Source organism: Brachyistius frenatus, unplaced genomic scaffold (genome assembly GCF_029030835.1).
Source record: "Brachyistius frenatus isolate BFR_SWC_R1_liver_20210118 unplaced genomic scaffold, ASM2903083v1 Contig_465, whole genome shotgun sequence".
Classification (NCBI taxonomy): Eukaryota; Metazoa; Chordata; class Actinopteri; family Embiotocidae; genus Brachyistius; species Brachyistius frenatus.
Genome location: NW_027211064.1, coordinates 64406 through 91757, shown reverse-complemented (window position 1 = coordinate 91757; position 27352 = coordinate 64406). Strand labels below are relative to the sequence as shown.

General features: G+C 50.1%; 2 protein-coding genes across 6 annotated transcripts; both read right to left on the bottom strand.

The window, feature by feature from the left end:
- Positions 1-421: 421 nt before the first annotated feature.
- kidins220b (kinase D-interacting substrate 220b) lies at positions 422-17119 on the bottom strand. Of its 3 annotated transcripts, XM_069687464.1 has the most exons (30): positions 16934-17119; positions 15496-15651; positions 15135-15233; positions 14873-14971; positions 14534-14632; positions 14275-14376; positions 13733-13831; positions 13205-13402; positions 13013-13111; positions 12478-12576; positions 12069-12167; positions 11691-11868; positions 11360-11524; positions 11092-11271; positions 10844-11009; positions 10616-10767; positions 9748-10037; positions 9531-9671; positions 9111-9348; positions 8940-9028; positions 8676-8820; positions 8390-8552; positions 8112-8290; positions 7781-8016; positions 6616-6735; positions 5540-5569; positions 3748-3885; positions 3567-3665; positions 3176-3397; positions 422-3092 (listed from the first exon to the last, which is right to left on the bottom strand). In XM_069687464.1, the coding sequence occupies exons 2-30, from the start codon at positions 15625-15627 to the stop codon at positions 1902-1904; spliced, it is 5247 nt and encodes a 1748-aa protein (XP_069543565.1). In that variant the 5' UTR covers positions 15628-15651; positions 16934-17119; the 3' UTR covers positions 422-1901. The 3 variants fall into 3 exon arrangements, with proteins under 3 accessions (XP_069543565.1, XP_069543566.1, XP_069543567.1); XM_069687465.1 differs by lacking the exon at positions 5540-5569; XM_069687466.1 differs by lacking the exons at positions 5540-5569; positions 6616-6735.
- Positions 17120-17594: 475 nt separating this feature from the next.
- On the bottom strand, positions 17595-26677 carry mboat2b (membrane bound O-acyltransferase domain containing 2b). 3 transcript variants are annotated; one of them, XM_069687473.1, is made up of 13 exons: positions 26430-26677; positions 23965-24110; positions 23386-23463; positions 22627-22722; positions 22472-22527; positions 22329-22383; positions 21466-21649; positions 20923-21115; positions 20710-20813; positions 20560-20624; positions 20299-20431; positions 20044-20195; positions 17595-19374 (listed from the first exon to the last, which is right to left on the bottom strand). In XM_069687473.1, the coding sequence occupies exons 1-13, from the start codon at positions 26517-26519 to the stop codon at positions 19218-19220; spliced, it is 1509 nt and encodes a 502-aa protein (XP_069543574.1). In that variant the 5' UTR covers positions 26520-26677; the 3' UTR covers positions 17595-19217. The 3 variants fall into 3 exon arrangements, with proteins under 3 accessions (XP_069543574.1, XP_069543575.1, XP_069543576.1); XM_069687474.1 differs by lacking the exon at positions 22627-22722; XM_069687475.1 differs by lacking the exons at positions 22627-22722; positions 23386-23463; positions 23965-24110.
- Positions 26678-27352: the final 675 nt, after the last annotated feature.

Genomic DNA, 27352 nt, shown 5'->3' with positions numbered 1-27352 from the left:
ACATTTGATATTATTCTTAATATATTAATATAATTTTTGGGGGTTAAAATTAGAGTTAATTTTCAAAATACTCCCATTTTATATATTAATATTTTGACTTTTTTCTTTATATTTTTTATTGTTTTCACCCTGAACACTGCGTGTGTGTGTGTGTGTGTGTGTGTGTGTGTGTGTGTGTGTGTATATATAATTGGATCATCGTATGTCATGACGTTGTGATTTGGTGCAAAATAAATTCAAGATGTTTTCTTCATCACAGACGACGTAATAAGAATGTTTTTGTCCTTCAAGATTCAATCCAGAACTTTTACTTTGAAAAACTTGCTTTTACTTTAAAGGCCTTTTTATTTTTACTGCCTCTCACTGAAATGAGCGACGTCTCTCTGATCAGTGATCACAAAATATAACCAGAGTCAGAAAACAGTTTCAACATTCAGACTTTTATTTTTTTATTTGCCTTCAAGTCGTCTTCATACGACGAGTCACATGATCACAGATGTTGAATCTACGAGACACCGAACTACAGCTTCACCTCATCGTTCTGTGGTTTTAACGACAAACGCGTCATAAAAATGCTGAATCAGCTTTTATTCTGAAGGAAACATCCTGTTTTTAAAAAAAATTGCACTTTAGATTTTATTTTGAAATCTGAGCTGAAACATTTTAAAGTTTTTGTAAAAGCTGAAACTGATTTATTTTTTTTACAAATTTAACACAAAGTCATGAATCTGATTTCAATGTTTTTGTTCCAACAGTCCTAAAAATATTCCTTTAAATCTCACGTGACGTCCGAGAAGACGCAACCGTCGACTACCGATCGACGACGATCGATTGACTCAAGAGTCGAGCTCAAAACGACGAGGTGAAACACGACGGGGTAATTCCACTTTAAATAAAACCTCCAACTTCCTGTTTCGACACGTAAAAACACCGAACGGCGAGTTAATACTGAACACGGACACCAATACTGACGGAGCTCATCGATCCGGTCGTCTCTGAGGACGTTAAACGCAGAAGAGACGGGGACGCGGCGGCTTTTTAACGTTTTGCATTTTGTTATCTTTCATCTTTTCCTAAATCGTTTTGCTGATCGTCGATCGGTTTGCTGGCCGTTTCTGTTCCTCAGATTTTTTTTGAATGTTTTTGCAAAAAAAACATAAAAAACAAAAAACACTTCAGCAAACTGGCGCCCTCTTCAGGAGGTTTATCAGTATAACACCGAAGAAGAACATCTGACGCGCTCCGTGATCTCGTGAGGAACCAGCGCCGTCGTGACATTTTACTCCGTGATGGACGGTCAGTACGAAATACGAAAAAAAGGATAAAGCGGCGCAGTTGTAAAAGCAGCTTCAGTTCACGTTCGTACAGGCGACATCAGCTTCTCTTCCGGCAGCGATGTTAGTTAACGAGGTGACTTAATGAGCTCCTGAACACAAATCGCGTCACAATACGAACATGCAGCAGCTTCACGCCTCAGGTTGATCTACTGTTACGGCTGTGGGGCATGCAGCTATCACCGTGGAAACGCCTAACACTGAAATTACACACCGATACTACACACCGATACTACACACCGATACTACAATCCAGCAGCAGCCGCTCTTCACCTCTTACGATTCAGATGTCATGTTTTAAATTTGAACCCAACGTCAGCTCACAGCTGATCATTTCATTATTATTATTATTTCATTACTCGTCGGGTGTTTTATTGACTAAGATTCAATCATTTATGCCGATCGGATCTTTCTCTGCTTCCTGAATGTTTTTACAACTCATTCATTCTCACTAATTGTTGAACTGTAAAGTTTTGGTGGCTCTTCGGGAGCTTCCGATCGGCTCGGGAGGTTGAAGGGCGGCTCCCGCTTCACTCCTCAGCGCTCACTGAATCTTTCGCCGTGAGGTCACAGGATGCTCTCGCGCTCCTCGCCGAAGGTGACGGTGTCGGAGGACACGGTGCAGATCTCCGGCGGGTCTCCGGGCTTCAGCCCCCTCTTCAGGTGGACCACCCGCACGTTCTCGTTGTTCGGCCCCGGCCTGGTGCCGGAGGTGGTGGTGGTGGCGGCGGTGGTGCCGGAGCTCGGGGCGATGATGACATCACTGGTGGAGGAGGAGGTGGGGTTGGAGGAGGTGGAGCCCTCTGCTGGCTGGCGAGGGCGGTTGCCCTGCTGGGCGTTGGTGTTGTTGTTGAGGGTGACGTTGCTCGGCGTGCGGTTCAGGTTGTAGCTCTTGGAGGAGGGCCAGCTCTCGTCGGGGCTGCTGGCCAGCAGGCTGCACTGGTCCTCGGAGCAGATGGACATGCGAGCCACCGCCGGGTCCTGGAGCCCGCTGAGGCTGCTGGGAAGCCCGCGCTTCCTGGCCAGGCTCTCCTCGTCCAGCTCGATCAGGTTGGCTCTCTCCAGCTGCGACAGGTCCGCCTCCTCGTCCTGCAGCGAGTGGTTGGGCGAGCTCTCGTTGGACCGCACGCCCGAGTCGGACGAGTCCTTCTTGTCCAGCATGGCGTCCGACAGGTAGTCCTTCCCCTTCAGCGCCAGCGAGCCGGCGGGCATTTTGGGTTCCGCCGCCTTCTTTCCGTCCTTCAGCAGCGGTGCGTTATCCGACTCCTCGGACTCCTCGTCGTCGCTGGTCAGCTTCTGGTAGCGCAGCCCCCCGCCGGCCTTCAGCTTCAGGTCGGCGGCGCCCTGGAAGAGCCCGCCTCTTTCGGCCGAGGTCTTGCGGGTCAGCACGGACTTGGAGGATCCGTGGTCGCCCTTCTCGTCCTCCTCCGTGATCGGGTCGAGCGCGTCACCGTTGGGGGCGAATTCGGTGTTTTCCGCCGCCGGCTTGCCGCCCCTCTTGTTGAAGGATTTGCGTCCGTCCTGCTCAGCGCCGTCCTTGCTCTTGTCGTCCGACGACGGCGTCATGAACTGGCCCGGCTGCGGTTGGACGGGCTTCTCCCCGTTGCCGCCGCCCATCTCCAGCTGCGCCATCTGGGCGATGTACTCCTGGTAGGCGTTCTGGTACTCGTCCTGCTGCTTGTCCGTCAGCTTGGCGATGTCGTTGGAGGACTCCTGAGAGTTCAGGCTGGTCATGCTGGCGGTCCGGTGAGCGCCACCCTGAGGACAGACGAACAAGTGAAGCTAAATATAAACTCAACCAAACCCGGCCGTGAGGTCGGAGGTCGTGCGGGTTCGTTTACCATCCACTGCAGGTTTCCGTGTCGCGCCGGCTCGTCCAGTCCCACGTTGCTCAGCTCCTCGAAGCTCAGGTTGAAGCTGTACAAGTCCGAGTTCCCGCCGCCGGCGAGGGGCGGAGCCACCGCTCGCCGTCCCGCCTCGACTTGACCGCCGACGACGCTGCCTTGCTCACTGGCAGCTTCCTCGTGCAACACCTGGTTCTCTACGTGGCGCATGTCCAGAACCTGCAGGGGCGGTAAATAAAATGATGAATAAAATCTGTTTGGAAACGTTCGCAACCATCAACCGTACGACATCGATACACAGATGACATCGTGTTATTCGTAACTAACGCGCCGACAGGTGAGCGAGTTTCGTCCAGGTAAAGGTGTGTTTTCTGTTTCGTGGACTCACCGTGGCTCTGAAGAGCTGCCAGTCTCCAAAGTTCATGTTCATCTCCTTCTTCAGCTCGTCGATGTTACACTGAGACAAAACTCTGCCGTTCACGTTCGCCTGAAAACAAGAAAAGGGAAAATAAGTTCAGTCCAAACTTCAAGTCTTTCTCTTCTACAAGATCTGACGTCGCCTCACTGACCTTCCTGATGGTGGCGCTGTACTGTCCCATAATGCTCTGGTCGATGCCCTCGATCTGCCGCACGCGCTCGCAGACGGCCTCCGTTGTCATGGAGCTGAGGAGGATGGCCGGGGTGCCCGACACCACGGAGGCGGAGCCCTGAACACAAAACGCACGCAGGTTCGATTCCCAGTAAAACGCAAAAAGCGTTCGATGTTTTGAAAATGTAAGTTTGTGAGTTGGATGAAAAAGTCAGCTACAAAACACGGGAAACAACCGCAGAACGAAGCAGTCGTACTGAACTCCGATGCGGTGTCTCTACGAGACAGAAGTGATGAAATTCTATTCTACGAGCGAGTCTCTGAAAAACAAACATCCAAACTACCAGCGAACAAAAGAAAGAGAGCGAACAAAGTCATCCCAGCTCGTTTTCAGCGTTGAAACTGAACCTCGCACTGAACATTGGTTATTTTTTTCCTCGTTGACCTTTACAGTCTACAAGGGTCAATTCCTGTTGTACACGAACAACAGGAGGAAGCAGCAACCTTCATAAGGAAGTGTTCAGAGTGTCGTCTCTTGATCAACATCAGCAGCGACGTTAACGTGACCGCTGGTAACGTGAACATTTGTGACTTCCCTGTTTCAACGTTTCAAGAGGGGGCGGAGCTTCACCGTCTGAGACCGAAGAAGAAGGCGCGTCAGGTCAGGAGACGCCGGGTGAGTTTTATTTGTGTCACCGTGAATTCGTCCCCCAGAGTCAACACCGAGTTCCCCTGGGACCTTCTGAGGCGTCTGAGAGAAAACATTTGCTGTGAACCACCTGAACTGTGGCGCCATGGCAACAGGCTTCTCCCAACATGACAACACGCCCGCTCACAGCGAGTGGAAGGTTTTGTTCCCCAGAATACGATGTTTCTCTGCTCCGGTTTCAGGTCTACGGTGAAAAATATGCAAATGTTCACGTACTAGCGGTCACGCTAACGTATTGATGTTGATCGAGAGACGCTGCGTCGCAGTCAACAGGAACAGACTCTGAACTTGTTGATCGACCCTCGTATTTTTATTTCTACGGCTGAAGTTCTTTCTTTGCTTCAAAAGCTTCATCCAGAAATTGTGGGAAAAGTAGATTTCTGTCACGTATGAAAATCACGTTTCCACAAACTTTTTAATGGTGTTGTTACATTTTTAGACGTCTTTACTGATTCTTACATCAGATGTCTTGTTTTTTTCCTCCAACAAAAATATGAAATTAGAAAACTCGGGTGTCGTACGTTCAATAAAGAGCAAACACGAGTGTGGACAGTCAGCGACTGTCGGGTATTTACATTTTGCTTCCTGCAAAAATAAATCCGCTAACATTTATTCTAACATTTTGACAGTGCGGGGGAGGGAGGGGGAGTTTTTGGAAACAGGGTCAAAGGTCAAACCGAAAGTGTCAAAGGTGAGCGGATCAAACAGCTACTCTACTGAAGCTACAGGTGAGTCCAGGCAAGTTGCATGCTGGGAGGTGTAGTCGTAGCAACACGTCGCCCGACATGTCCACAGCATCCGGCCGAGCTCCGCCTCCGTCTCCCCGTTTCACAGCTCGTCGAAACACGTTCGAAGCTCGTTTAAGACGACGACAAACGTTCGGTTTCACGACCACAACGCGAAAAGATTTGCAGCTCAAACGGCGTCAAAGTTTCGGAATCACAAACGAAACTTGACGGAAACGAGGCGTCGGAGGAGCAACGGTGGAAAACGCGAGGAGACGTTTGCTGTGGACATTTCAGGTTTCGTCTGAAGGAAGGAGTCACGTTAAGAGTTCAAATACCTGCTTCCTTTTTATAGATGAATTCTTACTCTGCAGACAGTCGGACAGACGGTCAGACAGACAGACAGACAGACAGACAGTCAGACAGTCAGACGGACAGCGAGACAGACAGATGGGGAGGAAAACATGGGGAGAACACAGGTGAGCAGCAGGAAACGGTCAGCAGCAGTTTGCGGTTTCAGACCGGAGGAAGAAAGTGAAACCAAAATAACGTTCAGTGTTTGAGCCGTTTCCCCGGGCGACACGCCCAGTCACCACAGAAGAAGAGACGGGGGCGAGTACAGGAAGTGAGCAGCAGCAGAAGAAGAAACTAGACAGTAAAAGCTGTGACTCTGGTTTTTAAACAGGATGAAATTATGACCAAAATCTTTACTGCAGCAGAAAAACTTCATAAATGTGAATTATATGTGATAATAAACTGAATATTTAGGTTTTGAACTTTAGTTAGACAAAATAGGACATTGAAATAAATCCAAATACCCCCAAAAATACAGCAATTAGTGACATAAAAAAACTGACCTATTCAAATAAACTGAGGTAGAAAAAAATGATAATAATCACGTTATATCATGTAACGGGTATAAAACTGGTTTATAAAGCAGCTGTAAGCAGAGAAACACTCAATGAGCACTTTATTAGGAACACCTGCTGATTCATGCCGGGATCCAATTAGAGTCAAATATCAAAAACTGAAATCTGACAGCACCAGACTCCATTCAGAATTTTGCGAATTTAAGATTGACTTAAAGATAAAATGCTCCTTTTTTTTTTTTTAACCTTTTTTTTAATTCAGTCTTCAGTTCCAGACTCCACTCAAAATGTGTACCGGTTTTAGACTCGTGTGCAGCTGCTTGTGTTTAATTCTGTAATTCAAACTTTTTCAGATCCCGTCCCGTGCCCGTGAATCTAATCAATTGTTATTAATCAATAACAAAATCAAACCCAGGTCAGTGTTCGTTTGCTGTTCCTAATAAAGTGGTCACTGAGTCTACAGGATGGATGTTACCACGGTAACCTAGAATTGATCGGGATCCGATCGACCGTCGCGTGTTCGGTCAGCTGGCGGTCGTACTTACAGCAGCGGCGGCGGCGTCTCGGCCGAAGGAGCTTTTAGGATGCGGGCGTAGATGAAAGAGTGGTGGGAAGGAGGCCACCAGGGGGCGTGGCAGCTGATAAAGGTGGTGGGGGAAATATGGCTGAGGGGCGGGGCAGAAAATCAAAATAATGTTCATGGAGGTGATCGAACATTACGACCGAGTATCGGGGCCACACAGGGAAAAAAATAGAGGAGGAAGATATTTTTTTCAAATTGTGACAATAAAGTCGCAATATCGAGAGTAAAAATTAAAATAAATCCTCCTCTCATTTATTTTCTTAATGTGGCCTTAATACTCCGTCTTGGAACGTAAAACATAGTTGAACAGTGAATAATTGCTGCCACACGAACTTAAACGACCTCTGAGGTCACGTCAGCGCTTGTTTGTCTTTAAATTCTGCTGCCGACTTTCGGACGTCTCTTTCAGATGTTTATTTCTATTTTTAGACAATCTTTTAAATTTTGTCATTTTTAAAGCAGCAATGTCAAATATTTGCTTAATAACTTTCTACGTCAGACAAAACAATGTATTTAATACTAATAAAAGACTAATAAAATTCTATAAAAATGTTCCTTTTAAATGACCCCAGCCGAAGCCCGAACACCTGACTGAGCAGGTGAGGCTCCGAGCGGAGGAGCTCGATGACGATTGGACGGCTGCCTGTCAGCTGATTGGTGGATTGTGTGTGACAGCAGAGATTCCCAGTAAAAACAAAGAAATCAAATTAAGTCAAAGCAAAATGACAAAAACACAGATGATGAATGTAACTGAAGCAGGAGGGCAGGAAGTCACCTGACCCGATGACATCACGGCGCCACCTGCCGCTCCCCAGGTGAGCAGGAAGTCACCTGACCCGATGACATCACGGCACTACCTGCCGCTCCCCCAGGTGAGCAGGAAGTCACCTGACCCGATGACATCACGGCACTACCTGCCGCTCCCCAGGTGAGCAGGAAGTCACCTGACCCGATGACATCACGGCACTACCTGCCGCTCCCCCAGGTGAGCAGGAAGTCACCTGACCCAATGACATCACGGCGCTACCTGCCGCTCCCCCAGATGAGCAGAGGGCGAGTCGGGGAGAGACTGTGGAAAGATCCACCTGTCACCATTGACATCATCAGTGGGCGGGGCCTGTACTCACCCTGTTGTAGAAGGGGTGCTGCGGGCCGGCCATGCCGCTGTAGTAGCTGCTGTGAGGCTGCGGGGAGACCACGCCCCCTGCTGGTGGGTTGAAGGGTCCGTTGAAGGAGGCGGAGGGCGAGCAGGTCGACGACATCTGACTGTAGACCGATGTGGGGCGGGGCTGAGGCTCCTGCATGGGGAGGGGCGGGTACGAGACTCCGCCCATATTGATCTGCTCACGGGCCGCACGAACATCTGGATCAGAGAGAGAAAACATCTGGATCAGTAGTATCTGCAGTACTCCCTGCAGTGTTCGTAGTAGTATCTGTAGTACTCTGCAGTATCTGTACCTGCGATGATCTCCCTCAGTTTGGGGTCCAGGTTGACGGTGCACGGCAGGAAGGTTCGGATGTCTCTGGCCGTCAGGACGGGCGTCCGTGACGACAGAAAGACCTCGAAGCCGCGAATGTCTCCGTCGATCTCCAGCAGCGGCTCCACGTCTTTGGTGGTCGGGATGTTCTTTGACACTCTGTGAGACAACACACACACACACACACACACACACGCGTCAGCTGCTGTTTCCCAGGCTCAGGTCAGCGCCACCAACAGCCACCGTGTGACCTCTGACCTCTCGTAGATGGTCTTGAGCGTGGCCAGGTCGGGGACTCCGTCGGTCTCCTCCAGGTACAGGATCAGCCAGGACGTCCTGTAGGGCCACTGCTCCGTCAGGTTGATCCACGACGCCAGGCGGTCCCAGTTGAAGCTGATCTGATTGGCTCGCAGCAAACGACCTGCACACACACACAGAAACAGGAAGAGGCGGGGCTATTTACTGCGGCGTGACCCGGTGCCGGCCTGAGCAGGTCCCGGAGGCCGATGAAGAGGGGGACGGCGGTGGTGCTGATGAAGGTCACCTGTGACGGAGACGATGTTGAGCAGCCTCCTCATCACCTGCGGGCTGATGTCACTGAACCAGTCCTCCGTCACCATCAGCTTCGTCAGGTCGAACGACATCTGACGAGTCACCGAGCGCTGCACCTGCCGCCGCCGGTACGTGTCCTGCACACACACGGGTCACATGACCTGGTTACATACAGGGCAACTGAACCAGGGGGCCTCAAGGGTCACGGGACCAATAAGAGGGACCAAAGGGACCAAAGGGAGATGAAGCGTCTCACCCGGCGGTTAAGCGCCGTCTTGCTGCCGAACTTGGTCAGTTCTCCGAGGCTGTGCTGCGACAGCTTCCTGTCCAGCTCCTCGTGCCACCCTGCAGACGGGCGCACAGAGAAACGTGAACATCTTCCCAAGGTGAACGCGTGTCATAGTGTCACGTGTGTTGTCGTGGTTACCGTCAGCGCTGGCGGCGTCCCCGTTGGCGGGCGCGGCGGCGCACATCTTCCGGGCGCTGGAGAGTCCGCGGCTGTTGAGGAAGACGGGCAGGTGCACGATGTTCCTCATGTAGTCGTGGCCGTTGATGTTGGAGTCGCGCAGGACGCTGTTCAGGTTCTGGTTGATGGCTTTGATGATGATGTGCGGGTCGCTGGCGAAGATGGAGATGAACGGACCTTTGGAGAACAGAACCCGCACCTGCAGCAGGAAGACACCCGCCGGTCCTTTCAAATTAAAACGTCTCCATCGTGGGGACGAGAAGAAAGCGGCGACCGATCGAGTCCATCGAGTCATGATTCTACTGAGGTCTGATGAGTCACGAATCATCAACACAAAAACGACTACAATGTGAATGGAGTCTGGTGCGGGCGTCTCCTCACCGTGTCGAGCATCTGCAGGACTTTGTCCTGCTCGCACGAGTCCAGCCCGTCGATGACGACCGCCAGCCTCGTCTGATGCTGCGTGAAGCCGTCGATGGTCTTCGCCATCCTCGCCATCAGCTCCACCTCGTTCTTCAGCACCTGCGGCGGGAAAACCCCGGGCGGTCAGTCGAACCGGCGAAAAGACGCGCCGCCGGCATCGCCCGCGACGACTCACCTTCATGAAGCCCTCGCTCTTCAGCTTGTGCATCCTGTTGGCGGCGCTGTGGAGCCTCTTCCTCTGCGAGTTCAGCACCGAGTCGGTCACCTGCCACCACGTGCGGCAGTTCAGCAGCAGCGCCAGGCCGACCACGCTGCCGATGCCGATGAGCACGGCGTTCACCGTGCGGTTGTCGCCGTCCACCCTGAAGACGGCCAGCAGCGCCATGCCGGTGAGCAGGCAGGCCAGCACCAGCACGAAGAGGACGAAGGACGGCACGCAGCACGTCTTCTTCCACTTCCTCTTACCTGAGACCACCAACACAGAAGAAGACGACGAAGAGTTATGGTGTGTGTGTGTGTGTGTGTGTGTGTGTGTTTTACAAGCAATGTGGGGACTCAACACAACGTCATCATGACATTTTAGCGTGAAGGTTTAAGGTGAGAAGTCAGTGTGGACTATTTATAAAGATGGCTGCCGTGGCAGAACATCTGGATCGCCCCCTGCTGGCCTGTTGGAGTGCGGGTCATAAGCCCCGCCCCCTCCATGTTAGCAGATGGCAACATGAGCCAGACTTTGACAGTCTGGTTTCTGTCATCTTGTCTCGCTGATTTAAGTTCATGTTTCCAATCAATTTATTGATCAGTTATTTGATGTAGTAAAACGGGTGGAGGTGGTGATGATTGACAGCCGTGATTGACAGCTGCTCTGGATAAAGTAGAAGTGCGGCTTCTTTAATGAGTCGTGCGACTGATCTGTTCTGAACTTCATCAGTAACGTAATGATGACGGGGGAGGAAGTGATGTCGTGACAGAACGTGGTTCAAGCGTTGGTTCCCGGGGTCGGGCGCCAGACGCCTCGTGACCTCGCCGAAGCCGTGTTTTACCCTGCGTCTCCTCCGTCTTGAACACTCTGAAGAGACGCGTGGCGAGGAAGCCGAACTCTCTCTCGCAGGCGTCGGACAGCGTCGCGATCATCTCCGCCATCGACGTCTCTCCGCCGACGCTGGACAGCCGGTTGTAGTCCGTGAACAGGAACCTGCGGGGGAGACGAACGCGTGACATCAGCGACGGCGTCGCCGCGTGACGTCGCCGACGACCGGAGCGGGCGTTACCTGACCGGCAGAGCTCGGGTGCTCTGCTCCGGCAGCTCCGGCGGGTTGACGAACATCAGCCTCAGCAGCAGCTCCAGATACCCGATGTGACGGGCCAGACGGGTGCTGAGGAGCCACGCCCACGTCCAGCTGTCGCCCTCCCGCCGCCCGCCGAAGTACACAACCACTGCAACACACACACACGTGGATTCAGACTCCGCCCACCAGGAGCAGAGGCCCCGCCCCCGGCTGGGTCGTCATCGTCTTACCGAAGAAGAGGTAGAGCAGCGCCAGCAGGCTGAGGGAGACCGCCATGGCGAGTTTGGGGTCGACGGTGAAGCCGAGGACGATGGCGACGGAGCTGCAGAGCAGCAGAGACAGAAAGACGACGAGCCACGAGAACTGGAACAACGGCTCGATCTGCTGCCCGGCAAACGTCTTCATCTCATCTGAGGAGGAGGAGGAGGAGGAGGATTCTACTGAGTCATGATTCTGCTGATGGAGGAGGAGGATTAATGAGCGGGTGCGAGGACTCACCCTCCAGCTTCTTGAGCAGGAAGGACTTGCCGCTGCCCCACTGGGCGTACAGGCCAACGCAGATCGGCGGCTGCATGGTCGGCTCGCTCAGGATGTCGGCCAGCGCCGAGCTGTACAGGTCGTAACCCAGCATGTCTCCGTCCGTCTCCGTGGGCGACAGGTGACCTGCGGAGGGGGGCGGAGCCGCAGCAGACACGTTACAGGGCCACTCGGTGTCAACGTTGATACATCGACTATCGATCGTCCACCTGATCGGTCAGTTTGTAACGAACCGTCTACACGCGATGATCAAGAGATGCTTTTATTTTGAAGGCGGACAGATTGTACGTACGCGCTCCGAAGATCTGCGTCAGGATGCTCTTCTGGTGGCTGCAGTCGATGTTGTACGGCGTCTCTCCGGCCTTGTTGGGTCGGTACAGCAGCCGCCCGTCTTTGGGGTTCCTGAGGAGGAGCTCGGCGAGGCGGCGGCTCCGCCCCCGGATGGCGATGTGGAGGGGCGTGTCCCCTTTCTGGGGGTGAGAGAGAGAGCGGATGTTAGCGGGGGAGGAAACGAAACTCCTCGATCGGTTTTGGACCAATGAGTAGAAGAAGAAGAGTCGTCCATCTTTGAAGAAGCAGCTCTGATCAGTTTGATCGCCTTCGCTGTAGCTGCTGTTCACAACCTGCTTTTATTCTGAAAGGCTGGCGGCTGTGTCCTTTAGGCTCTCACCTTGTCGACGGCCGACACCTTGGCTCCCTTGTCGAGCAGCAGCTCGACGATCTCGATGTTCCTCATCTTGGTGGCTTTGATCAGCGGCGTCTCTCCGTCCTGAGGCGGAAAAAAAACACACCGTCACACTTCCTGTTTTGTATATTCTGCGTCCTGATTGGTCCGCAGTTAACTGACGGTTAGCTCGACGTTCTGGTGACACTGGCGCAATCAATATGATCACGTGATGTCGTGACGATGTCAACTTAATGATGTCACGCAACATGACGGTATGATGTCATCACGTGCGGCTCCTTCGTGAGAGGCGTTCAGGGACCGTCGTACCAGATTCGTACCGAGACGTGTCGTTTGCTTTTGATGCTTTGGACACCTTATCGCCCAGGAAGTGATGTCACAGCCGAGGTCTCACCTTGGTGCAGGTCTCGGTGTCCGGGTTGCACTGCAGGATGTCTCTCACCATGGAGGCGTTCCCCTTCTCGACCGCCCAGTACAGAGCCGTCTTGCTCTCCTGGAGAACGCAGCAGAGTGAGACATCGTCAACAACAACGTAACAACAACCTTTGATTCTTCTCGCCGAGAACTCGGAGATCTGTTGTTTCTGTGAAGCCCCGCCCACAAACCTATCCGTGTTTGAGTCCTAATATCTCATGAATGCTGGAGTTATTTCCAGAAGGACCATCAATGGGAGTTTATTGGAGCCTCTGGTGGCCATCGGTGGTATTACACTTATAGGGCATTTTATTTACAGTCTGCGTTCCAAACATCATTAAAAAGACAGATTTAAAGGGTTAAATGTTCATTTCTGGCCGCAAAAGGTCAGAAATGTATAATTTACAAATTTAATTTGTCGAAACAATTTTTTTTTTCTTCAATGTTGCAAAAATCTGGACTTTTCAAAATAACAGCGTATTATTTGCCGCGCGTCGGTAACAAACGTTCCTCACCTGTCCTCGGATGTCGATGTCGGCGTACTTGTGCAGCAGAGCCCGGACGATCTCCACGTGGCCGCCCCTCACCGCTCCGATCAGCACCGTGTCGCCGCTCTGTGAAACAAAACAGCTTTAGCTGTTAGCGCCCCCCGCTGGACGCCGTACGTTTACGTGGTTAAAACACAACCCGAGGAACTCCCGTCTCACCCGGTCCGGGATGTTGACGTACGTCCCCGCGTCCAGCAGGTCCTGGACGATCTCGGTGTAGCCCTCCTTGGCGGCGATCATCAGCGCCGTGTTTCCGTCCTTGTCGGTCATGTTGACGTTGGGGTTCCTCTTCAGCAGCTCCTTCACCACCTCGGTGTAGCCGCCCTTCACCGCCACGATGAGCGCCGTCATCGAGTTCTGGACGGGGAGACGAACATCAAACCGGGTGTCGTGTTTTGTTTTTTTTATTCTTAAAAACTCTCCTCGTGTGGAGCGACAGGGGGAGTTCTTCGTTTCTGGCGTCTACGGTCCGTTGCCATGGAAACGAGCGACAAACGCAGCTCTCAAGAATTATTGACAACTTATGAACGAACACATATGTGAAGTTAGAGGTTTATCTAACTTTTTAGATTTTAGTTTATTTTTAGATAAATAAAATTTTATTTTATTATTTTGGAAAAAAAAGGCTTTGGGACGGTCGGATGGACCGGGCCGGCGCTGCAGGTGTCGGTGTGTGCAGGTCGTTACCGCCCCCTCCTGGTCCACGTCGGCGCCGTTCTCCAGCAGGTGCATCACGCAGTCAAAGTGTCCTTTCCTGGACGCCCAGATCAGAGGAGTGGTCCCGTACTGCAACACACACACACACACACACACACACACGTCGGTCACTTACTGATAAAGTTACACGCGACTTCCTGTATTTGTTTCAAAGTAAAAGCCCTCCAGTGTTTCATACACACGTGAACCTTTTCTCTCATTTTCTGACATTTCGTGTTGCTGTGTTGTTGTTGTTTTTTTGTGTGTATCATGCTGTGTGTTGTTTTGTGTTTTTTTTTGTGTGTATCATGCTGTGTGTTGTTTTGTGTTTTTTTTTGTGTGTATCATACTGTGTGTTGTTTTGTGTGTTTTTTGTGTGTGTATCATGCTGTGTGTTGTTTTGTGTGTTTTTTTTGTGTGTATCATGCTGTGTGTTGTTTTGTGTGTGTGTGTATCATGCTGTGTGTTGTTTTGTGTGTTTTTTTTGTGTGTGTATCATGCTGTGTGGTGTTTTCAGGCTCTCTGCTCGTCACCTTGTCAGAACAGTTGACTTTGGCTCCGTTGTGCAGCAGCAGCTTGACGATGTCGGCGTGTCCTCGACCTGCAGCCCAGATGATCGGATACACACTGTACTGCTGTGAGGAGGAAGAGGAGGAGGATGATGAAGACTCAGCGTAACGATCACAACTACACCTCGGCACATCACTGTATGCCGGTACATATGTACGTGTGTGTGTGTGTGTGTGTGTGTGTGTGTGTGTGTGTGTGTGTGTGTGTGTGTGTGTGTGTTACCTGTCCTGTAGTGTTGGGGTTGGCTCCATGTTCCAGCAGCAGCTCGGTGACCTCCACACGACCTTTGTAGGCCGCCCACATCAGAGCTGTCCAGCCTCCCTGTGACACAATCACAAACAGGAAGTGACCTCACACTGTGTGTGTGTGTGTGTGTGTGTGTGTGTGTGTGTGTGTGTGTGTGTGTGTGTGTGTGTGTGTGTGTGTGTGTGTAAATATTTCCATGTACACGAGTTGAACGTATAAAAACGAATTAAGAAGAAACATCCAATCACAGCGTCTGAACTGTGTACATGTGCTCTGTGGTGCGACTACATTTCCCATGAGGCTTTGCGCTCCCACCATGTCTCTGTGCTCGATGTAGGCGCTGTTCTCCAGCAGCTCCTTGACCACCTCCAGGTGTCCCTCTTTAGCTGCCGAGATCAGAGCCGACCAGCAGTCCTGACGACGCAGAGAGAGAGAGACAGACAGACACGCCGCGTTACCATGGAAACAGCAGCCACTCAGCAGCCCTGCCCGTCTCCTAGCAACCACACCAACCCCCACCAGGAGATGGAGGGAGAGAGAGAGAGGACAGAATCGCGGGCGCGCTCGTTCTGCTCACCACGTCGTCCAGGTTGACGTTGGCTCCTCTCCTGATGAGCTCCTGGATGATCTCCAGACTGCCCTGCTCCGCCGCCAGCATCAGGGGGGTCTGACCGTTCTGTACGCAAACACAGCAGGTAAACAAACAAACGGATGTAGCGGGTAAACAAAGAAAAACAGTAGGTAAACAAATAAACAGCAGGTGAACAAACGGAACCAACAAACACAGAAAGCAAACCAATAATCAAACAGAATAATCATAAAAACAGGAGGTGAAACTAACACTTAACACTTCAAAAAAAAAAAAAACTAAATCAAAACTAAAAGCTGCAGACAGACGAGCCGACTCGTCAGAAACGGCGGCGCCGAGTTGTACGTACGTCGCTGCGTCCGTCCACCTCTTTGAAGCGGTCCAGATGAGCCTTGAGAGCCGACAGGTTCTCCTCCTCCACGTAGCTGAACAGGTTCTGGATGGCCAGAGTGGTCATCTTGATGGACGTGGTGGTGTCCATGTCTGCGGTCCGGCGATGCGCCCTCTGCTGGCACAACACGGGAAACACAGCCGTCACTTCCTGTCCTCCGGCGCCACCTTCGGGACGTCGGAGCGGAGGGGACCGCGAAGCGGCCCGTCCGACATTAATCTGGATCTTTGGCACCGGCGCCACCGTGTGGTCGGTCACGGAGATCGTTTGTTTCTGTCATTTGCTGCAGACTGACCTGCAGCCTCCGGGGGAGGAGGGGGCGGAGACAGAGACGAGGGTTGGGGGGGGGGGGTGCGGGTTGCCTATGTGACATTTCTAAAAAGCGGTGGGCGACTGAAAGTCTTCCTTTAATGTCACGGCTGCCTGATGACTGATAGCGCCTCCAATCTCCTTCAAACACCGACGGTGAGATGAGGCTGCTGTCGCCATGACAACAGCCTCCCCATCTGGATGGAGGTGAGACGGCTCAAGTTTCCCTCCAATTAAACCCCAATTTGGATCTGAGTAACGTGCTCCTGTCGCTGTCACTCAGTCCTTCTGTCTTCTAGAATCAATAACAATCATAATAATAATATTGATGCAGCTTTGTGTGTAAATGTGTGCACTGACTGTGGAGCTTCAAAATAAAAGCTCAATCTGCTGTTTTGATCTTTTATTGGTGCTTTATTGTTTGGAATCATGTGCACGTGTGTAAGTTATTACATTATTATCATATTATTAATAATTATTTAAATGGTTTTTTTGCCTTTATTTTCATCATTTAAATTTTTTGTTTGTTTGTTTCTATCTATTTATTGATTGTTGTTACCGTTAAATTAATTCTGTATTTTCCCCATCAAAATGTGCAATAACACACACGTGACATCGTGTCAGTGATCATTTTATTTCTTTTTTTTGATCGATTTGATCCGTTTTTTTTGTTTTTTTTTAAATCAGATTGACAGCCACTGCGCATGTGTCAAACACTCCCGTTTAATTTAATAAGAAACGACACATCAAATTAAAATGAACGCATTTGTACGGCGCCCGTGTAACCCTATAATAACAGTATGACGCTGTATTATGTTTTAAATATAAAGAGCTTAGTTTCAGGCCCCGCCGCCGAATGAACACGTGAATCGGCGTTAAGCTGAATAACCTTCAGTCACTCACTCGTTCACCGCCTGCGGCCCGAAATCAACCCGATAAACGACGTGAAACCTGTGAAACCTGCAGAAATTAAACATTTCATCGATGCTCATCTTTTTCTCATCGAGTTTGGCCCGCAAGTGTCAATCAAACACGAAGCGACGGAAGGAGAAAAGGATGCTCGACGGGAAGAGAGGAGGGCGTTCACCTTCAGGTGGGAGTCCGACTCGGTTCGGGCGGTGCGGGTCCGGGTCCGGGTCCGGGCGGGGGTCGGTGCCGGTCGTTGGGCGGGTGTCGGTGCGTTTCTTCGGCCTGTGCGTCGGATGACAGCTCGCGCTCACTCTCCATCCCCGACGACAGCAGCCATCTTTGATCAGAACAACAAGCGAATCACGGCCAATCACAGCCCGCCCCGCGTCAAGCCAGCCGCAGTGAGGCCGTCACTTCCGCTTACAGCTGCCAAAATAAAAGCGCACGCTACGGCAGCTTCCGGTTGACAGGGCTTTTAAAGGTACGAACTCCTCTCGTTACAAACGTTTATTTTTACGTGTTGATAGTCTCAATTGAGACGTGATTTTCAGGCAAACGGCCATGTTTTGTGTTCAGGTGTGTCTTTACACGTATGCTGTGTGGTTGAGCCCCGCAGGTGACTTCTGGAAACATTATTAAGTCAGTTTATCATCTGAAGAGTAAATTAAATTAATGATTAACAGCGAATAGTTGGCAGGAAACCAGGCTTGTTAATCAGGGTTTAAAGTGCAAAACAGTTTGTGGTAAGTGCGGTCTTATCTCCGGAGCCGAACCCAACCCTACTGTGTTTATCATCACGCTATAATAATCACATACAAACACCTTCACAGAGTCAAGTGTCAAAAACAAAACAAAAATCCAGGGTTTAATTACATAATGTACAAAAAAACACAAACATGTAGTCCGTATCAAACCTGCAGATCGGTTCCCCGTCAGAACCACCGCGACGCGTTTATCAGCAACGTCTTCAACCAGGAAATAATAAACACGACACTGAAGAGTACAAACATGGAAAAGACACGGGTACATTTTAGAAATGGGGTTTTCCTGACTGTGCGAAGAGGACACGACAACAAACACCAAGCAGTTACTGATGGGAAATCATTTCAGAATCCAAATTGCCGGTGCTGCGGGAAAATGTTCATGTACGCAATTACGATGGTGAAGCAACGTCTTTTTTCTTTTTTTTAATACTGCTGGAATAAGAAGTTGGTGCGGAAGAATTTTAACAGTTCTACTCACGAAAAACAACAAAGAAATAAAAATAAAACTCCAATCTGGAAACCGCGTTCTCGACCAAACTGTTCTATTTTTTTGGGTCGTAAGTTGGCCGGTTTTGTCTGTTAAACTTAGTTTGTACCAAACTTGTTTCAATAACTCAATGCAAGTTGTTTCCCAACTCAAACTTTTCTGTTCAGCGTTGAAGCTAAACCGTTATCCGAACCAAACGACCCAAACACAGAACTAACTCAAACTAGCATTAGCCGCTAAACTGAAGCGTTGGCTTCTCTAAACCCGATTATTTTAGCTTCCAAACTCAACCCAACTTTGTTGTTGTTTGTTTTTTTTAAGCTTCAGAACTTAAACCCTCAGCTGAGCTAATCGACGCTAACTCCTTTCTGATTTCTCCTTTTTTGTGGAACCATTTTTTTTTTTTACTGCGTTTCTGTTCACAGATTTAACATTTTCAGAAGTTTTCCCGCTTTTTCAAAACATCTTTACAACAAAACTTCTTAATTCCAAACTTCACGTCCGTTTGGAATCAAACGACATAAATAGCGACCCGACCGAAACCCGGCATCTACAGATCGTAAACGCGACGCCGCCCTCACCGCTGGCACATCAACAACAGTTTAAACTTTCTCTCCCCGCAAGGTAACATTTTTGTTGTAAAAATAAAAAGGCGACTGAGTGGAACAAATATTGGCACATTCTCCACAACAAGTGAATACTGTGAAGTGGTCGAACCCATCTGACTCGTAAGATCAACTCATTCATCGTATGATAGACTTTTCATTCATTCATCTACTTCCTCCTCCCCCGTTCATCCTTCTCGTCCCCCCCCCCCTCTCTCTCCCTTTATTCACTCATTCATTCCTGCATTTTCGAACAGACAGAAAGAAGATGGAGTCCATTTTAAAACACTACACAGGCGGCCATGACAGTTCAGGGCAGTTTGTATTGATCCACACGCAGCTGCTCCACACGAGCTTTACAGTATGTATTTATAAAGATCCCTCGTAACTTCGCAGATGTGTCTGAACCTGCCCGTTTGAGTACAGACGCTGTATCCTGGCAGTCGAAATTCAGGGCCCGTTTCCGTATCCATCGTCCTGCGAATACAGACAACACAGTATTGATCCTTCTTGCGCCCCCCCGAGTCAGCAGGAAGATCCCTGCGATTTGTTTTGGCCTCCTCGTCCCTCGTCACGTTCCCACGCGATCGTTCTCGGTCCTCGGCCTCATGTGGATTTTTCTTTCTGGCTGCAGTTGGCGTCCGCGACCTCCAGGCGGCGCTGGAGGCCCTTCTGCTGGTCCTTGAGGCGGAGATGTCTGGGCTTGACGGGCAACGCCACGGCCAGCAGGATGCAGGTGAAGTGGAGGCTGAAGCACCAGGACCTGCAGAGAGGAGGGAGGAGGAAAGGGTGAGGAGGCCGGCAGGTCATCCTGCGTGCGCGACAGCTGCTAGAACATCTGGACAAATAATCAATACGGCGGTGAATTCTGGTTCAGTTGTGCTTCTGTTAGTCCTCCTGCATTAACCACCTCGAAGCCAAATTCACGGGAGCTCAGAAATGTCTGAAAATTAACATCAAAATAAGCATCTGTTGATGTAAAAAGTGGAAATTAGAGTAGTCGATTACGTCCTAAATTAAATGTGAGGACTCCAAAAAAATGAACACCGACTAACAAAACAATAACCCCAATTAAACCTGACTGGGACAGTTAAACCTGGTTTAAAAAAATCAAACCTGAGCTAAACCTGACTGATACAAACTTAAAGGAAGTGAAAGGAAAGGAAATCTGATTGAAAATTAAACTTGATTGAAGTTAAACTGAAGATAAATCTAAGACCGACTTACAAAAACCTGAGTTAAGCCTGAAAATTACACTAAAGTTGAACCTGACGGACTCAGACAGTCTGACAGTCACGAAGTTAAATCTGAGTCATGCACACAAAAATAAATAAAGCCTCAGTTAAAACTGACCAGAACAAAGTCCAAACTAGTTTAAACCTGACGGACTGAAAACATCCATCTTGGCCTTAAACCTGATTGATTTACTGACCTGTAAAACTTTATCGACGGACCCACGGACAACAGGACAAAAGGCACCACCGTGTAGCAGATGGCGATCTGAGTGGCCGCCCACGTGATGACATCATAGACCAGTTTGTGGGTGGGAGAGTGCAGGAAGTGCGGCCGAACGTTGTGTCTGACCTGAGAGGACGAGACTTTCATTCAGTTCGGCGGCAACTTTTTAAACGTGACAAAGAAAAACGAGCGCCAGCCGTTTGAGGTCGCCGGCTAACGGTCAGCTCACCGCTCTGGCAGCTAGCGTGATGACGATGCCGGTGAGGAAGGTGAGGTAGTATCCCGGGTAGGCTCCGTGCCACATGGCCGACAGGATGAAGGTGGCCGCCGTCGGGTGGTAGGGACATCGCTCGTAACACACCCTGTCAACCAGAGGTCAAAGGTCAACGGGAGGAACTTTGCGGAGTTTTTCACTTTGGGAAGTCAAACCGACTTTGAGCAGAGATGAATCACAGAATAAACACGAAACAGAATGGATGCGTGCGGAGACCTTTTGAGCCAGTGTGCCGTCTGAATGTTCCAGTTGTCCAGGAAAACTTTGAAGCTGGTGGCGAACTGGAAGCAAACAGAGACGGATCAAAAAGACCTGCAGCGACAAAATCTTTTTCACAATAAAAGCGGTCGACGTGCGGCTCCTGACCTCGATGTTGAGGATCCTCAGGTTGGAGATGAGGTCCCAGCGAGGAGAGCCGTCGCCGTCGTAGCCGTTGAAGCCGAAGCCGGCGGCGTTGTTGATGGCGTCGGCTGTGAGTTTGGGGCGGGACGGGTCAAAAACATTAGGACTATCAGCAACGTCCGCTTCGGGACAAAGCGAGGAAGCAAAAGTCCTCGTCCGGGTTTTTCGGTCACTCACCGAGCGTCCACACAAAGTAGTACTTGGGCCTGGTGGTCAGCATGGACAGGTACAGGTACACCACCTGGGCGTAGAACGGTGTGTTGGCGATGAAGTCGTCGTCGATGTTTCGCTCCACGGGGAAAACCTTACACACCGACAGAAACACCAGGAGGCAGAAGAAGGAGGTGGCCACTTTACGGACGACCTCCACCTGAGGAGACACATTCAGTCGCGTTTAGTTTTCTTCTTGACGCAGAGCCCCTGGGTGGCTGTTCATAGCATAGGTCATAAGCCCCGCCCCCTCAAAATGTTTTTTACCAAATCAATCAGTTATTTGATGCTTTAAAAAGGGTTCATGTGGTGATGATTGAGTTTCCTGCTTCAAACTCATCTGCTGTATGTTTTTTTTTTCTTACCCGTTTATTATTGTAACCATGACAACAACAACAAAAAATCCTCTACCAAAGTACTTAAAACCAGCATCTCTCCCTAAACCACAGCTACAACCGGAGGAGCAGAAAACAGTTGTGCTACGTCAGAGGAGGCGGTCACGTGACCTACGTTCGGCGAGGGCTCGCTCTGCCTCGGCTTGCCGTTGGACTTCCTGTCGGCCTCCTGGTCTCTGTGGCGACGGGGGTCGCCCTCGATGAAGGCGATGTAGTCGTTGTAGGAGCAGGTGGGTCCGGCCAGGATCCCCAAGAAGTTGCAGTTGTAGCTGAAGTACTCCAGCAGGCTGGGCATCCTCCTGGACACACAAACACACCGGCTCAGCAGGGAATCTTGGCGACACTAAGCCCCGCCCACCACAAACAGCCCCGCCCTCATCTAATAAATGCTGGAAGTATCTTCAGAAGGACCACCAGGATGGAGTTTATCTAATGACACCATAATGACTTATGGAAAACATTTACTGACTTTATATTTCAGGAGAGAACTTGATGTTTTTTCAATGGCAGTCTATTGGAGCCTCTAGTGGCCCTCGGTGGTATTGCAGTTTGGGGCACTTTTGCATCCATTTTTATTTACAGTCTGTGGTCCAAACGTGTTCAAACGGACAGATTTAAGGTGTCAAACGTTCATTTCTGGTAGCAAAATGTCTGAAATGTACAAATGTAAAAAAAAATAACCCTTTTTTGCATACGAAAAAAATCTTGCAGGTAAATTCAGAATTTATGTGGAAACACCAGAAAGATTCAAATCATCAGGAAGCAAAATGTTTTTGCAATGTATCTCAAATCTGACTTTTCAAAATAAGAGAGCGTATTGACCACAAATGAGCCCCGGCTTCTCAGTCACTATACTTTTTGAATGGGAGTCCATTGGATCCAGCCCCCTAGTGGCCCTCGGCGGTATTGCACTTTAAGGCTTCACTTTTCAGACCCAGAAGCTACAAGCATTTTCAACAAGGCCGCTTCCAAACAAACCTGATGGCCAAAATCTTCTGTCCTGCTGTCAGATGTTCCTCCTTCCGAGCCATTCCTGTCAACATAAAAAAATAAAAATAAAAAGAGAGTAAACCGCAAGTCTGAGCAGCAAACATCCACCGAACAACAAGTCGGACGCTCACCATCGTGTATTTCGAATGCCAGGCTGGTGATCTTCTGCGTGATCACCATCATGGGGCTGCAGAGAGAACGACAAGAACACAGAGCGTGAACGTGAGCGCGAAGAGCCGTAGCGTCACGCGCGAATAAGCTGCGGGAGCGGCGGCGGCTGCGTTACCCTGTGAAGTCGGCGGAGTACATGCCGTAGTCGAAGACGTAGACCCGAGTGATCTGACACAGACTCAGGTAGCTGAGAGCCACCAGGAGGCAGTATCTGCAACACGGCACACAGGACGTTATCAACGCGATGGGTTAATGAGTGGACGGTTTAAGCTCCGCCCACAGTGGGACACAGAGATCAGAGGACAGAAACACACAGCAGAGACTCTCACACTGAAAGCTGGAAAACAAACAGCCGCTCACAAATTGAGTAAATGACATAAAATACAATATTTTCAGCTGGACCGCAAAAGCAGGGGGGCGGATCTATAGAGTGTCTGTCACACAAGTTACACTGCGACTTTTCAAATTAAAAGCCCTCCAGTTTCCCACAGGGTCCAGCTAGGACAGGTGGTTGGTCCCAATCGAAGGGGAACACTGGATTTAATTAGTCAAATCTGATATTTGAATGATTCACTTGACAATTTTCAAACCAGTTTGGCCACACAAGAGTTGCTTGGACTGCAGTAGACACATGCTGTTATATTTATGCTGTGATACAAAATGTGTGTATCAGTTTGTTATTGTTCCCATAAAAGAAGCTTATTCAGCTGGTTCGGGTGGAGCTCAGCTGTGTGAATCAATGTTACTAAACACGAGGAGCTCTCAGGGTAAAACAAACAAAGGTCGGAGACTCCTGCTGTAACGAGACGTTCGATCCAAGACCGTGTTTGTTTGTTTTTTCTTTACAGGGACGTGACGGCGGTCTGAAGCTCACTTGTGCATGTGCTCGACTCCGGTCAGGATCATGATGCCGTAGGTGAGTCCACTCTGGAGCAGGAAGTGAAGAGCGTACCTGCCAAACAAGAGGCAACACAGAGAGTCACCTCCAAAACACCAGCTGAACGTCCGACGCAGGAACTACCAGGAACCAGCAGGAACTATCAGGAACTACTAGGAACTATCAGCAACTACCATGAACTATCAGGAACCAGCAGGAACTATCAGGAACTACCAGGAACTACCAGGCACTATCTAGAGCTACCAGGAACTATGAGGAACCAGAATCGAACTTCTGTGGGTATTTTCGGCCCAGTGCACCCGTCGGTCCACCAGAAGATTCCGGGGAGACTGAGGTTCGAGTCGGCGGGAAAGTGACACAGATCTCTTTCATCTGGGAACCGAGGTTCAGAAAGCATCGAGGATTTCATCAGAAAGGTCTTTCGTAAGCTCGGCACGGTGCGCTCTGGTGGACTGACGGGTGAATTTACGGCCTAGTTTTCCCCTTGAATTACATCGAAATCACCCTTTTTTATGCCGCCTGCCTCAGAAAATCCAGCGTCAGAGTCGGTCTTACCAGCCGAAGCAGAACAGAGCGAAGTAGAGTCCCAGTAGAGTCGCCACCACGTGTCGGATGAAGGGACTGGTTTTACTGGGATGGAGGAAGAGGCGAAACCAGAAGGCGGAGATCAGAGCACAGAGCTGACACACCACAAAGTTCACCTGCAGACGGGACGGAGGGAACAAAAACACACGACAGTCGATGAGCCGGAGGAGTCAGCGAGGAGGAGCCGGAGGAGTCAGCGAGGAGGAGCCGACCTCCGTCAGGACCTCCATCAGGAAGCCCGGCAGTCCGGATCTCCACCACGCCCGATCTGACCGGAGACGCTGTGGCTTTCACTCTGTTCACACTCGGCCCCTTAAAATCAGATCAGGACTTCTTGCAGGTTCACCAAATTAAATTCAAGACTCATTAAAGCCTTTTAAACAATTTAACCTTCAGCCGGAAGAAGACGAACAATGAGACCTGCAGTTATCTCGTACAGGAATTTATCGACATTTGTATCTCATAACTGCAGATCGTATGATAATCATGTATCAAGACGGTCAGCGAACCTCCGACCCTTCGAGCTCCTCGGCCTGCTCGGGGATTTATGAGGTTTTTTTAATTAAAAAACAGGAATCAGTTAAAAGACAACAACGGCAAATAAAACTGTTCCATGCAGACACAAAACAACAATAAAGAGACACAAAACAACAATAAAGACACAAAACAACAATAAAGAGACACAAACAATCCGAGTATTTACACGGTGTTTGCAGTGTTGCGTTCAGCGGCATCTGATCCGTCTGCGAGGCGACGTGTCGCTCATGAATAATGGACGCCGTGTAAACTGAGCGATTACAGTCGAAACTCCACTCAGGAGAAAAACGGGCGAAGCATCGAGTGACGTTATCCAGTGACAGACGGAGCTCCTCAGAAACCGAGCCGCGACTGACGGAGGAGACAAAAACCTCCAACGCTGCTCTCTGCGGGGGGTCAGGGGTCAACTGCGACGTTCCCCCGACGGGAAGAAGCAGCTTGTTTGTTTGTTTGTTTGTTTGTTTGTGTCAGAAGTTCGTGCTGCCGACCGGGACTCAAACCCCGCGGCCTCGGACACGACTGGTCTGATGGACGCTGATCATGGGGACGCGGCCTGGCTCTCGGCCAATCAGAGCGCGGGAGCGTCTCCCTGTTACACTGCTGACGGAGTGTTTTGTTTCAGGTAGAAACTCCAGTCGAACACATGGAATCTGTTTTACTTTGTTTGTTTGTTTGTTTGTTGTCCGGACTGAATGTTGACAGTTATAAGTCCGTTTTTATCGACGTGTTTGTGGTTTTCTGAAACCTTTGCGGTCAGTTTTCTTTTCTCCCTCCTGCAGAGATTTGATCTTGTTTGTTCACATCAGAATATATAAATCGTTTTACATCCTGTCTGTCTTTTTATTTTCTTCTGTTTGTTTTTCCTGCTTTGGCAAAAAAAAAAAAAAAGAGAAATATTAATCTGAAAATTATTTTCAAAAAGCAATCAGCAGTTTTGATTCGATGTGAAAGTTTGTTGTTTTTCTTTGACACATTTTGAATGTTCTTTGGACAAAATAAGACATTCAAGGATGTCAACTGGTTTCTTCATTTAAAATCTGATTCATCAATAATTAAATAATCAATTGTTGCAGCTCCAGAATCCAAAATGAAGTAGAAAATGAAAAAGTAGACGTGGACCTGAGGTGGAAGTATCAGGTAATAATAACAGAAACAAACAGTTATAACTCATCAATGATTATTGATTGATTATTTATTTATCGGTTTATTGATTGATTGATCAGTTGGGCTATGAGAGCGTGCAGGTGCCTCGTCTGTGACGACACACGCTGCTTCACCTCAGCAGGACTCACCTGAAGTACAGGTGAGTCTTTCTCGACCCCACAGGTGGATCTGCCGACCCCGTGGAGGGGCCCCGACCCCGCATGTTGGGAACCACCGCACTCTCTTATACTTGCAACTGCTGCCGATCAGGATCAATAATGAGGTTTGTCACAGATTACGTGTTCAGGTCAATCAGCAGAAGTTGGATCAGTGATCGGACCACCTGTCTGATCGGAAATGATCACATCTGATTGATTAGCTGTCCCTCCTCCTCCTCCTCCTCGGGGCTGATGGATGAAGAGGATCTCCTCACATCAGCTTTGTGGATCGTTTGATCAGGATGCAGACAGATCTACATCCGGTCTGAACCCCCCCCCCCCCCCCCCGCCCCCCATGCAGCAGAACCAGAACAACGGACCGCGCTGCTACACATCACACACCCCGGGCTCGAGGCCTCTGTCTCGGACAGACCCTCTTTACTCGCCCCTCTCGGGCCGCGGATGCCGCTGCTAGCCGAGACCCGGCAGCCGGTCCCCGCCCCGGAGCTCCGGTTCGGCCGCCGCCGGGCTCAGGGGCTCGGCCCCCGGGGGGGATGGAGGGGGGTGGTGTGGAGGAGACGTCCCGGCGGGTCTTACCTGATCCAGCGGCAGGTCGGTGATCTCGCTGACCGGCTGCAGCAGGCTGGAGCCGGTGCAGGCCGTGGTTCGGGCGTCGTCATCGGCCATGGCTCCCCGTGTGCGCGGCCGGGTCTGCTGCTTCTGAGTCCGGCGGCGGAGGCTCCGTGATCCGCCGGCAGTCCGTCCGTCTGTCTGCGCGTCCTCCTCTTCTTCCTGTTCCTCCTCTTCCTCCTCCTCACTCCGTCGGTCTGTCTCCCCCTCCTCCCTCTGAAACACCCCCCCTCTCTCTCTTCTCCTCCCCCCCACCCCCCCACATCCATCTCATCGGTCCCTCCTCCTCTTTTATTTTCCTGTTCTCCTTCCTCCCCCTCAGCCCTCCTCTTCATCTCCTGTCCTCCTTTCTCTTTTCTTTCCTTTATCCTTCTCATCCCTCCACTTTCTCCTCTTCTTCCTTCTCACTCCTTTTACTCCATCTTTCCTCAGTCTTTTTTCTGTTTTATTCCTCCTGTCCTCATCTTCTTCATCACTCCTACCTCTCCTCCTCCCCCTCCTCCTCATCTGTCCATCTTTCTCTTTATTTCACAAGTTAAAACTCTTTTTTAAAGACGCATTTATTTTGTAAACCAAACAACAGTGCAGATGTTTATTTGTTTATTGTTTTTCTCTGCATATCTCTTCGTAATAAAATGAACAGTGATCGTTGGTTTTTGCTTCATTTGTATTGACGTGTGAAGCTCAGGGCCGCTCTCGCCTCGTGCAGGGCCCCCGAGGGGGGCCAGGGTTTACTGCTGCAGAACAACAGCTGGTCCTTCACCTGCCGGACCTCAGGAGCCCGAAGTGACTCAACTCACAAGACAAACGGACACCAAGTAAAATGTGAATGAACACTGAACTCAACAAGCAACTGTCACTGAAATAAAATAGTGTGAAAATCTAAAACA

Excerpts from the sequence above, each read along its gene's own strand:
- mboat2b (XM_069687473.1), bottom strand. The coding sequence starts at position 26,519 with ATGGCCGATGACGACGCCCGAACCACGGCCTGCACCGGCTCCAGCCTG. Across the intron at positions 22,723-23,385 it reads GGAGTCGAGCACATGCACAA|ATACTGCCTCCTGGTGGCTC; the intron begins GTGAGCTTCAGA and ends GCCGTGTTGCAG. Across the intron at positions 21,116-21,465 it reads AGAGCGAGCCCTCGCCGAAC|GTGGAGGTCGTCCGTAAAGT; the intron begins GTAGGTCACGTG and ends GTGTCTCCTCAG.
- kidins220b (XM_069687464.1), bottom strand. The coding sequence starts at position 15,627 with ATGGACACCACCACGTCCATCAAGATGACCACTCTGGCCATCCAGAAC. Across the intron at positions 9,029-9,110 it reads GGACGCCGCCAGCGCTGACG|GGTGGCACGAGGAGCTGGAC; the intron begins GTAACCACGACA and ends GCCCGTCTGCAG. Across the intron at positions 8,821-8,939 it reads AGACGGCGCTTAACCGCCGG|GACACGTACCGGCGGCGGCA; the intron begins GTGAGACGCTTC and ends GTGTGTGTGCAG.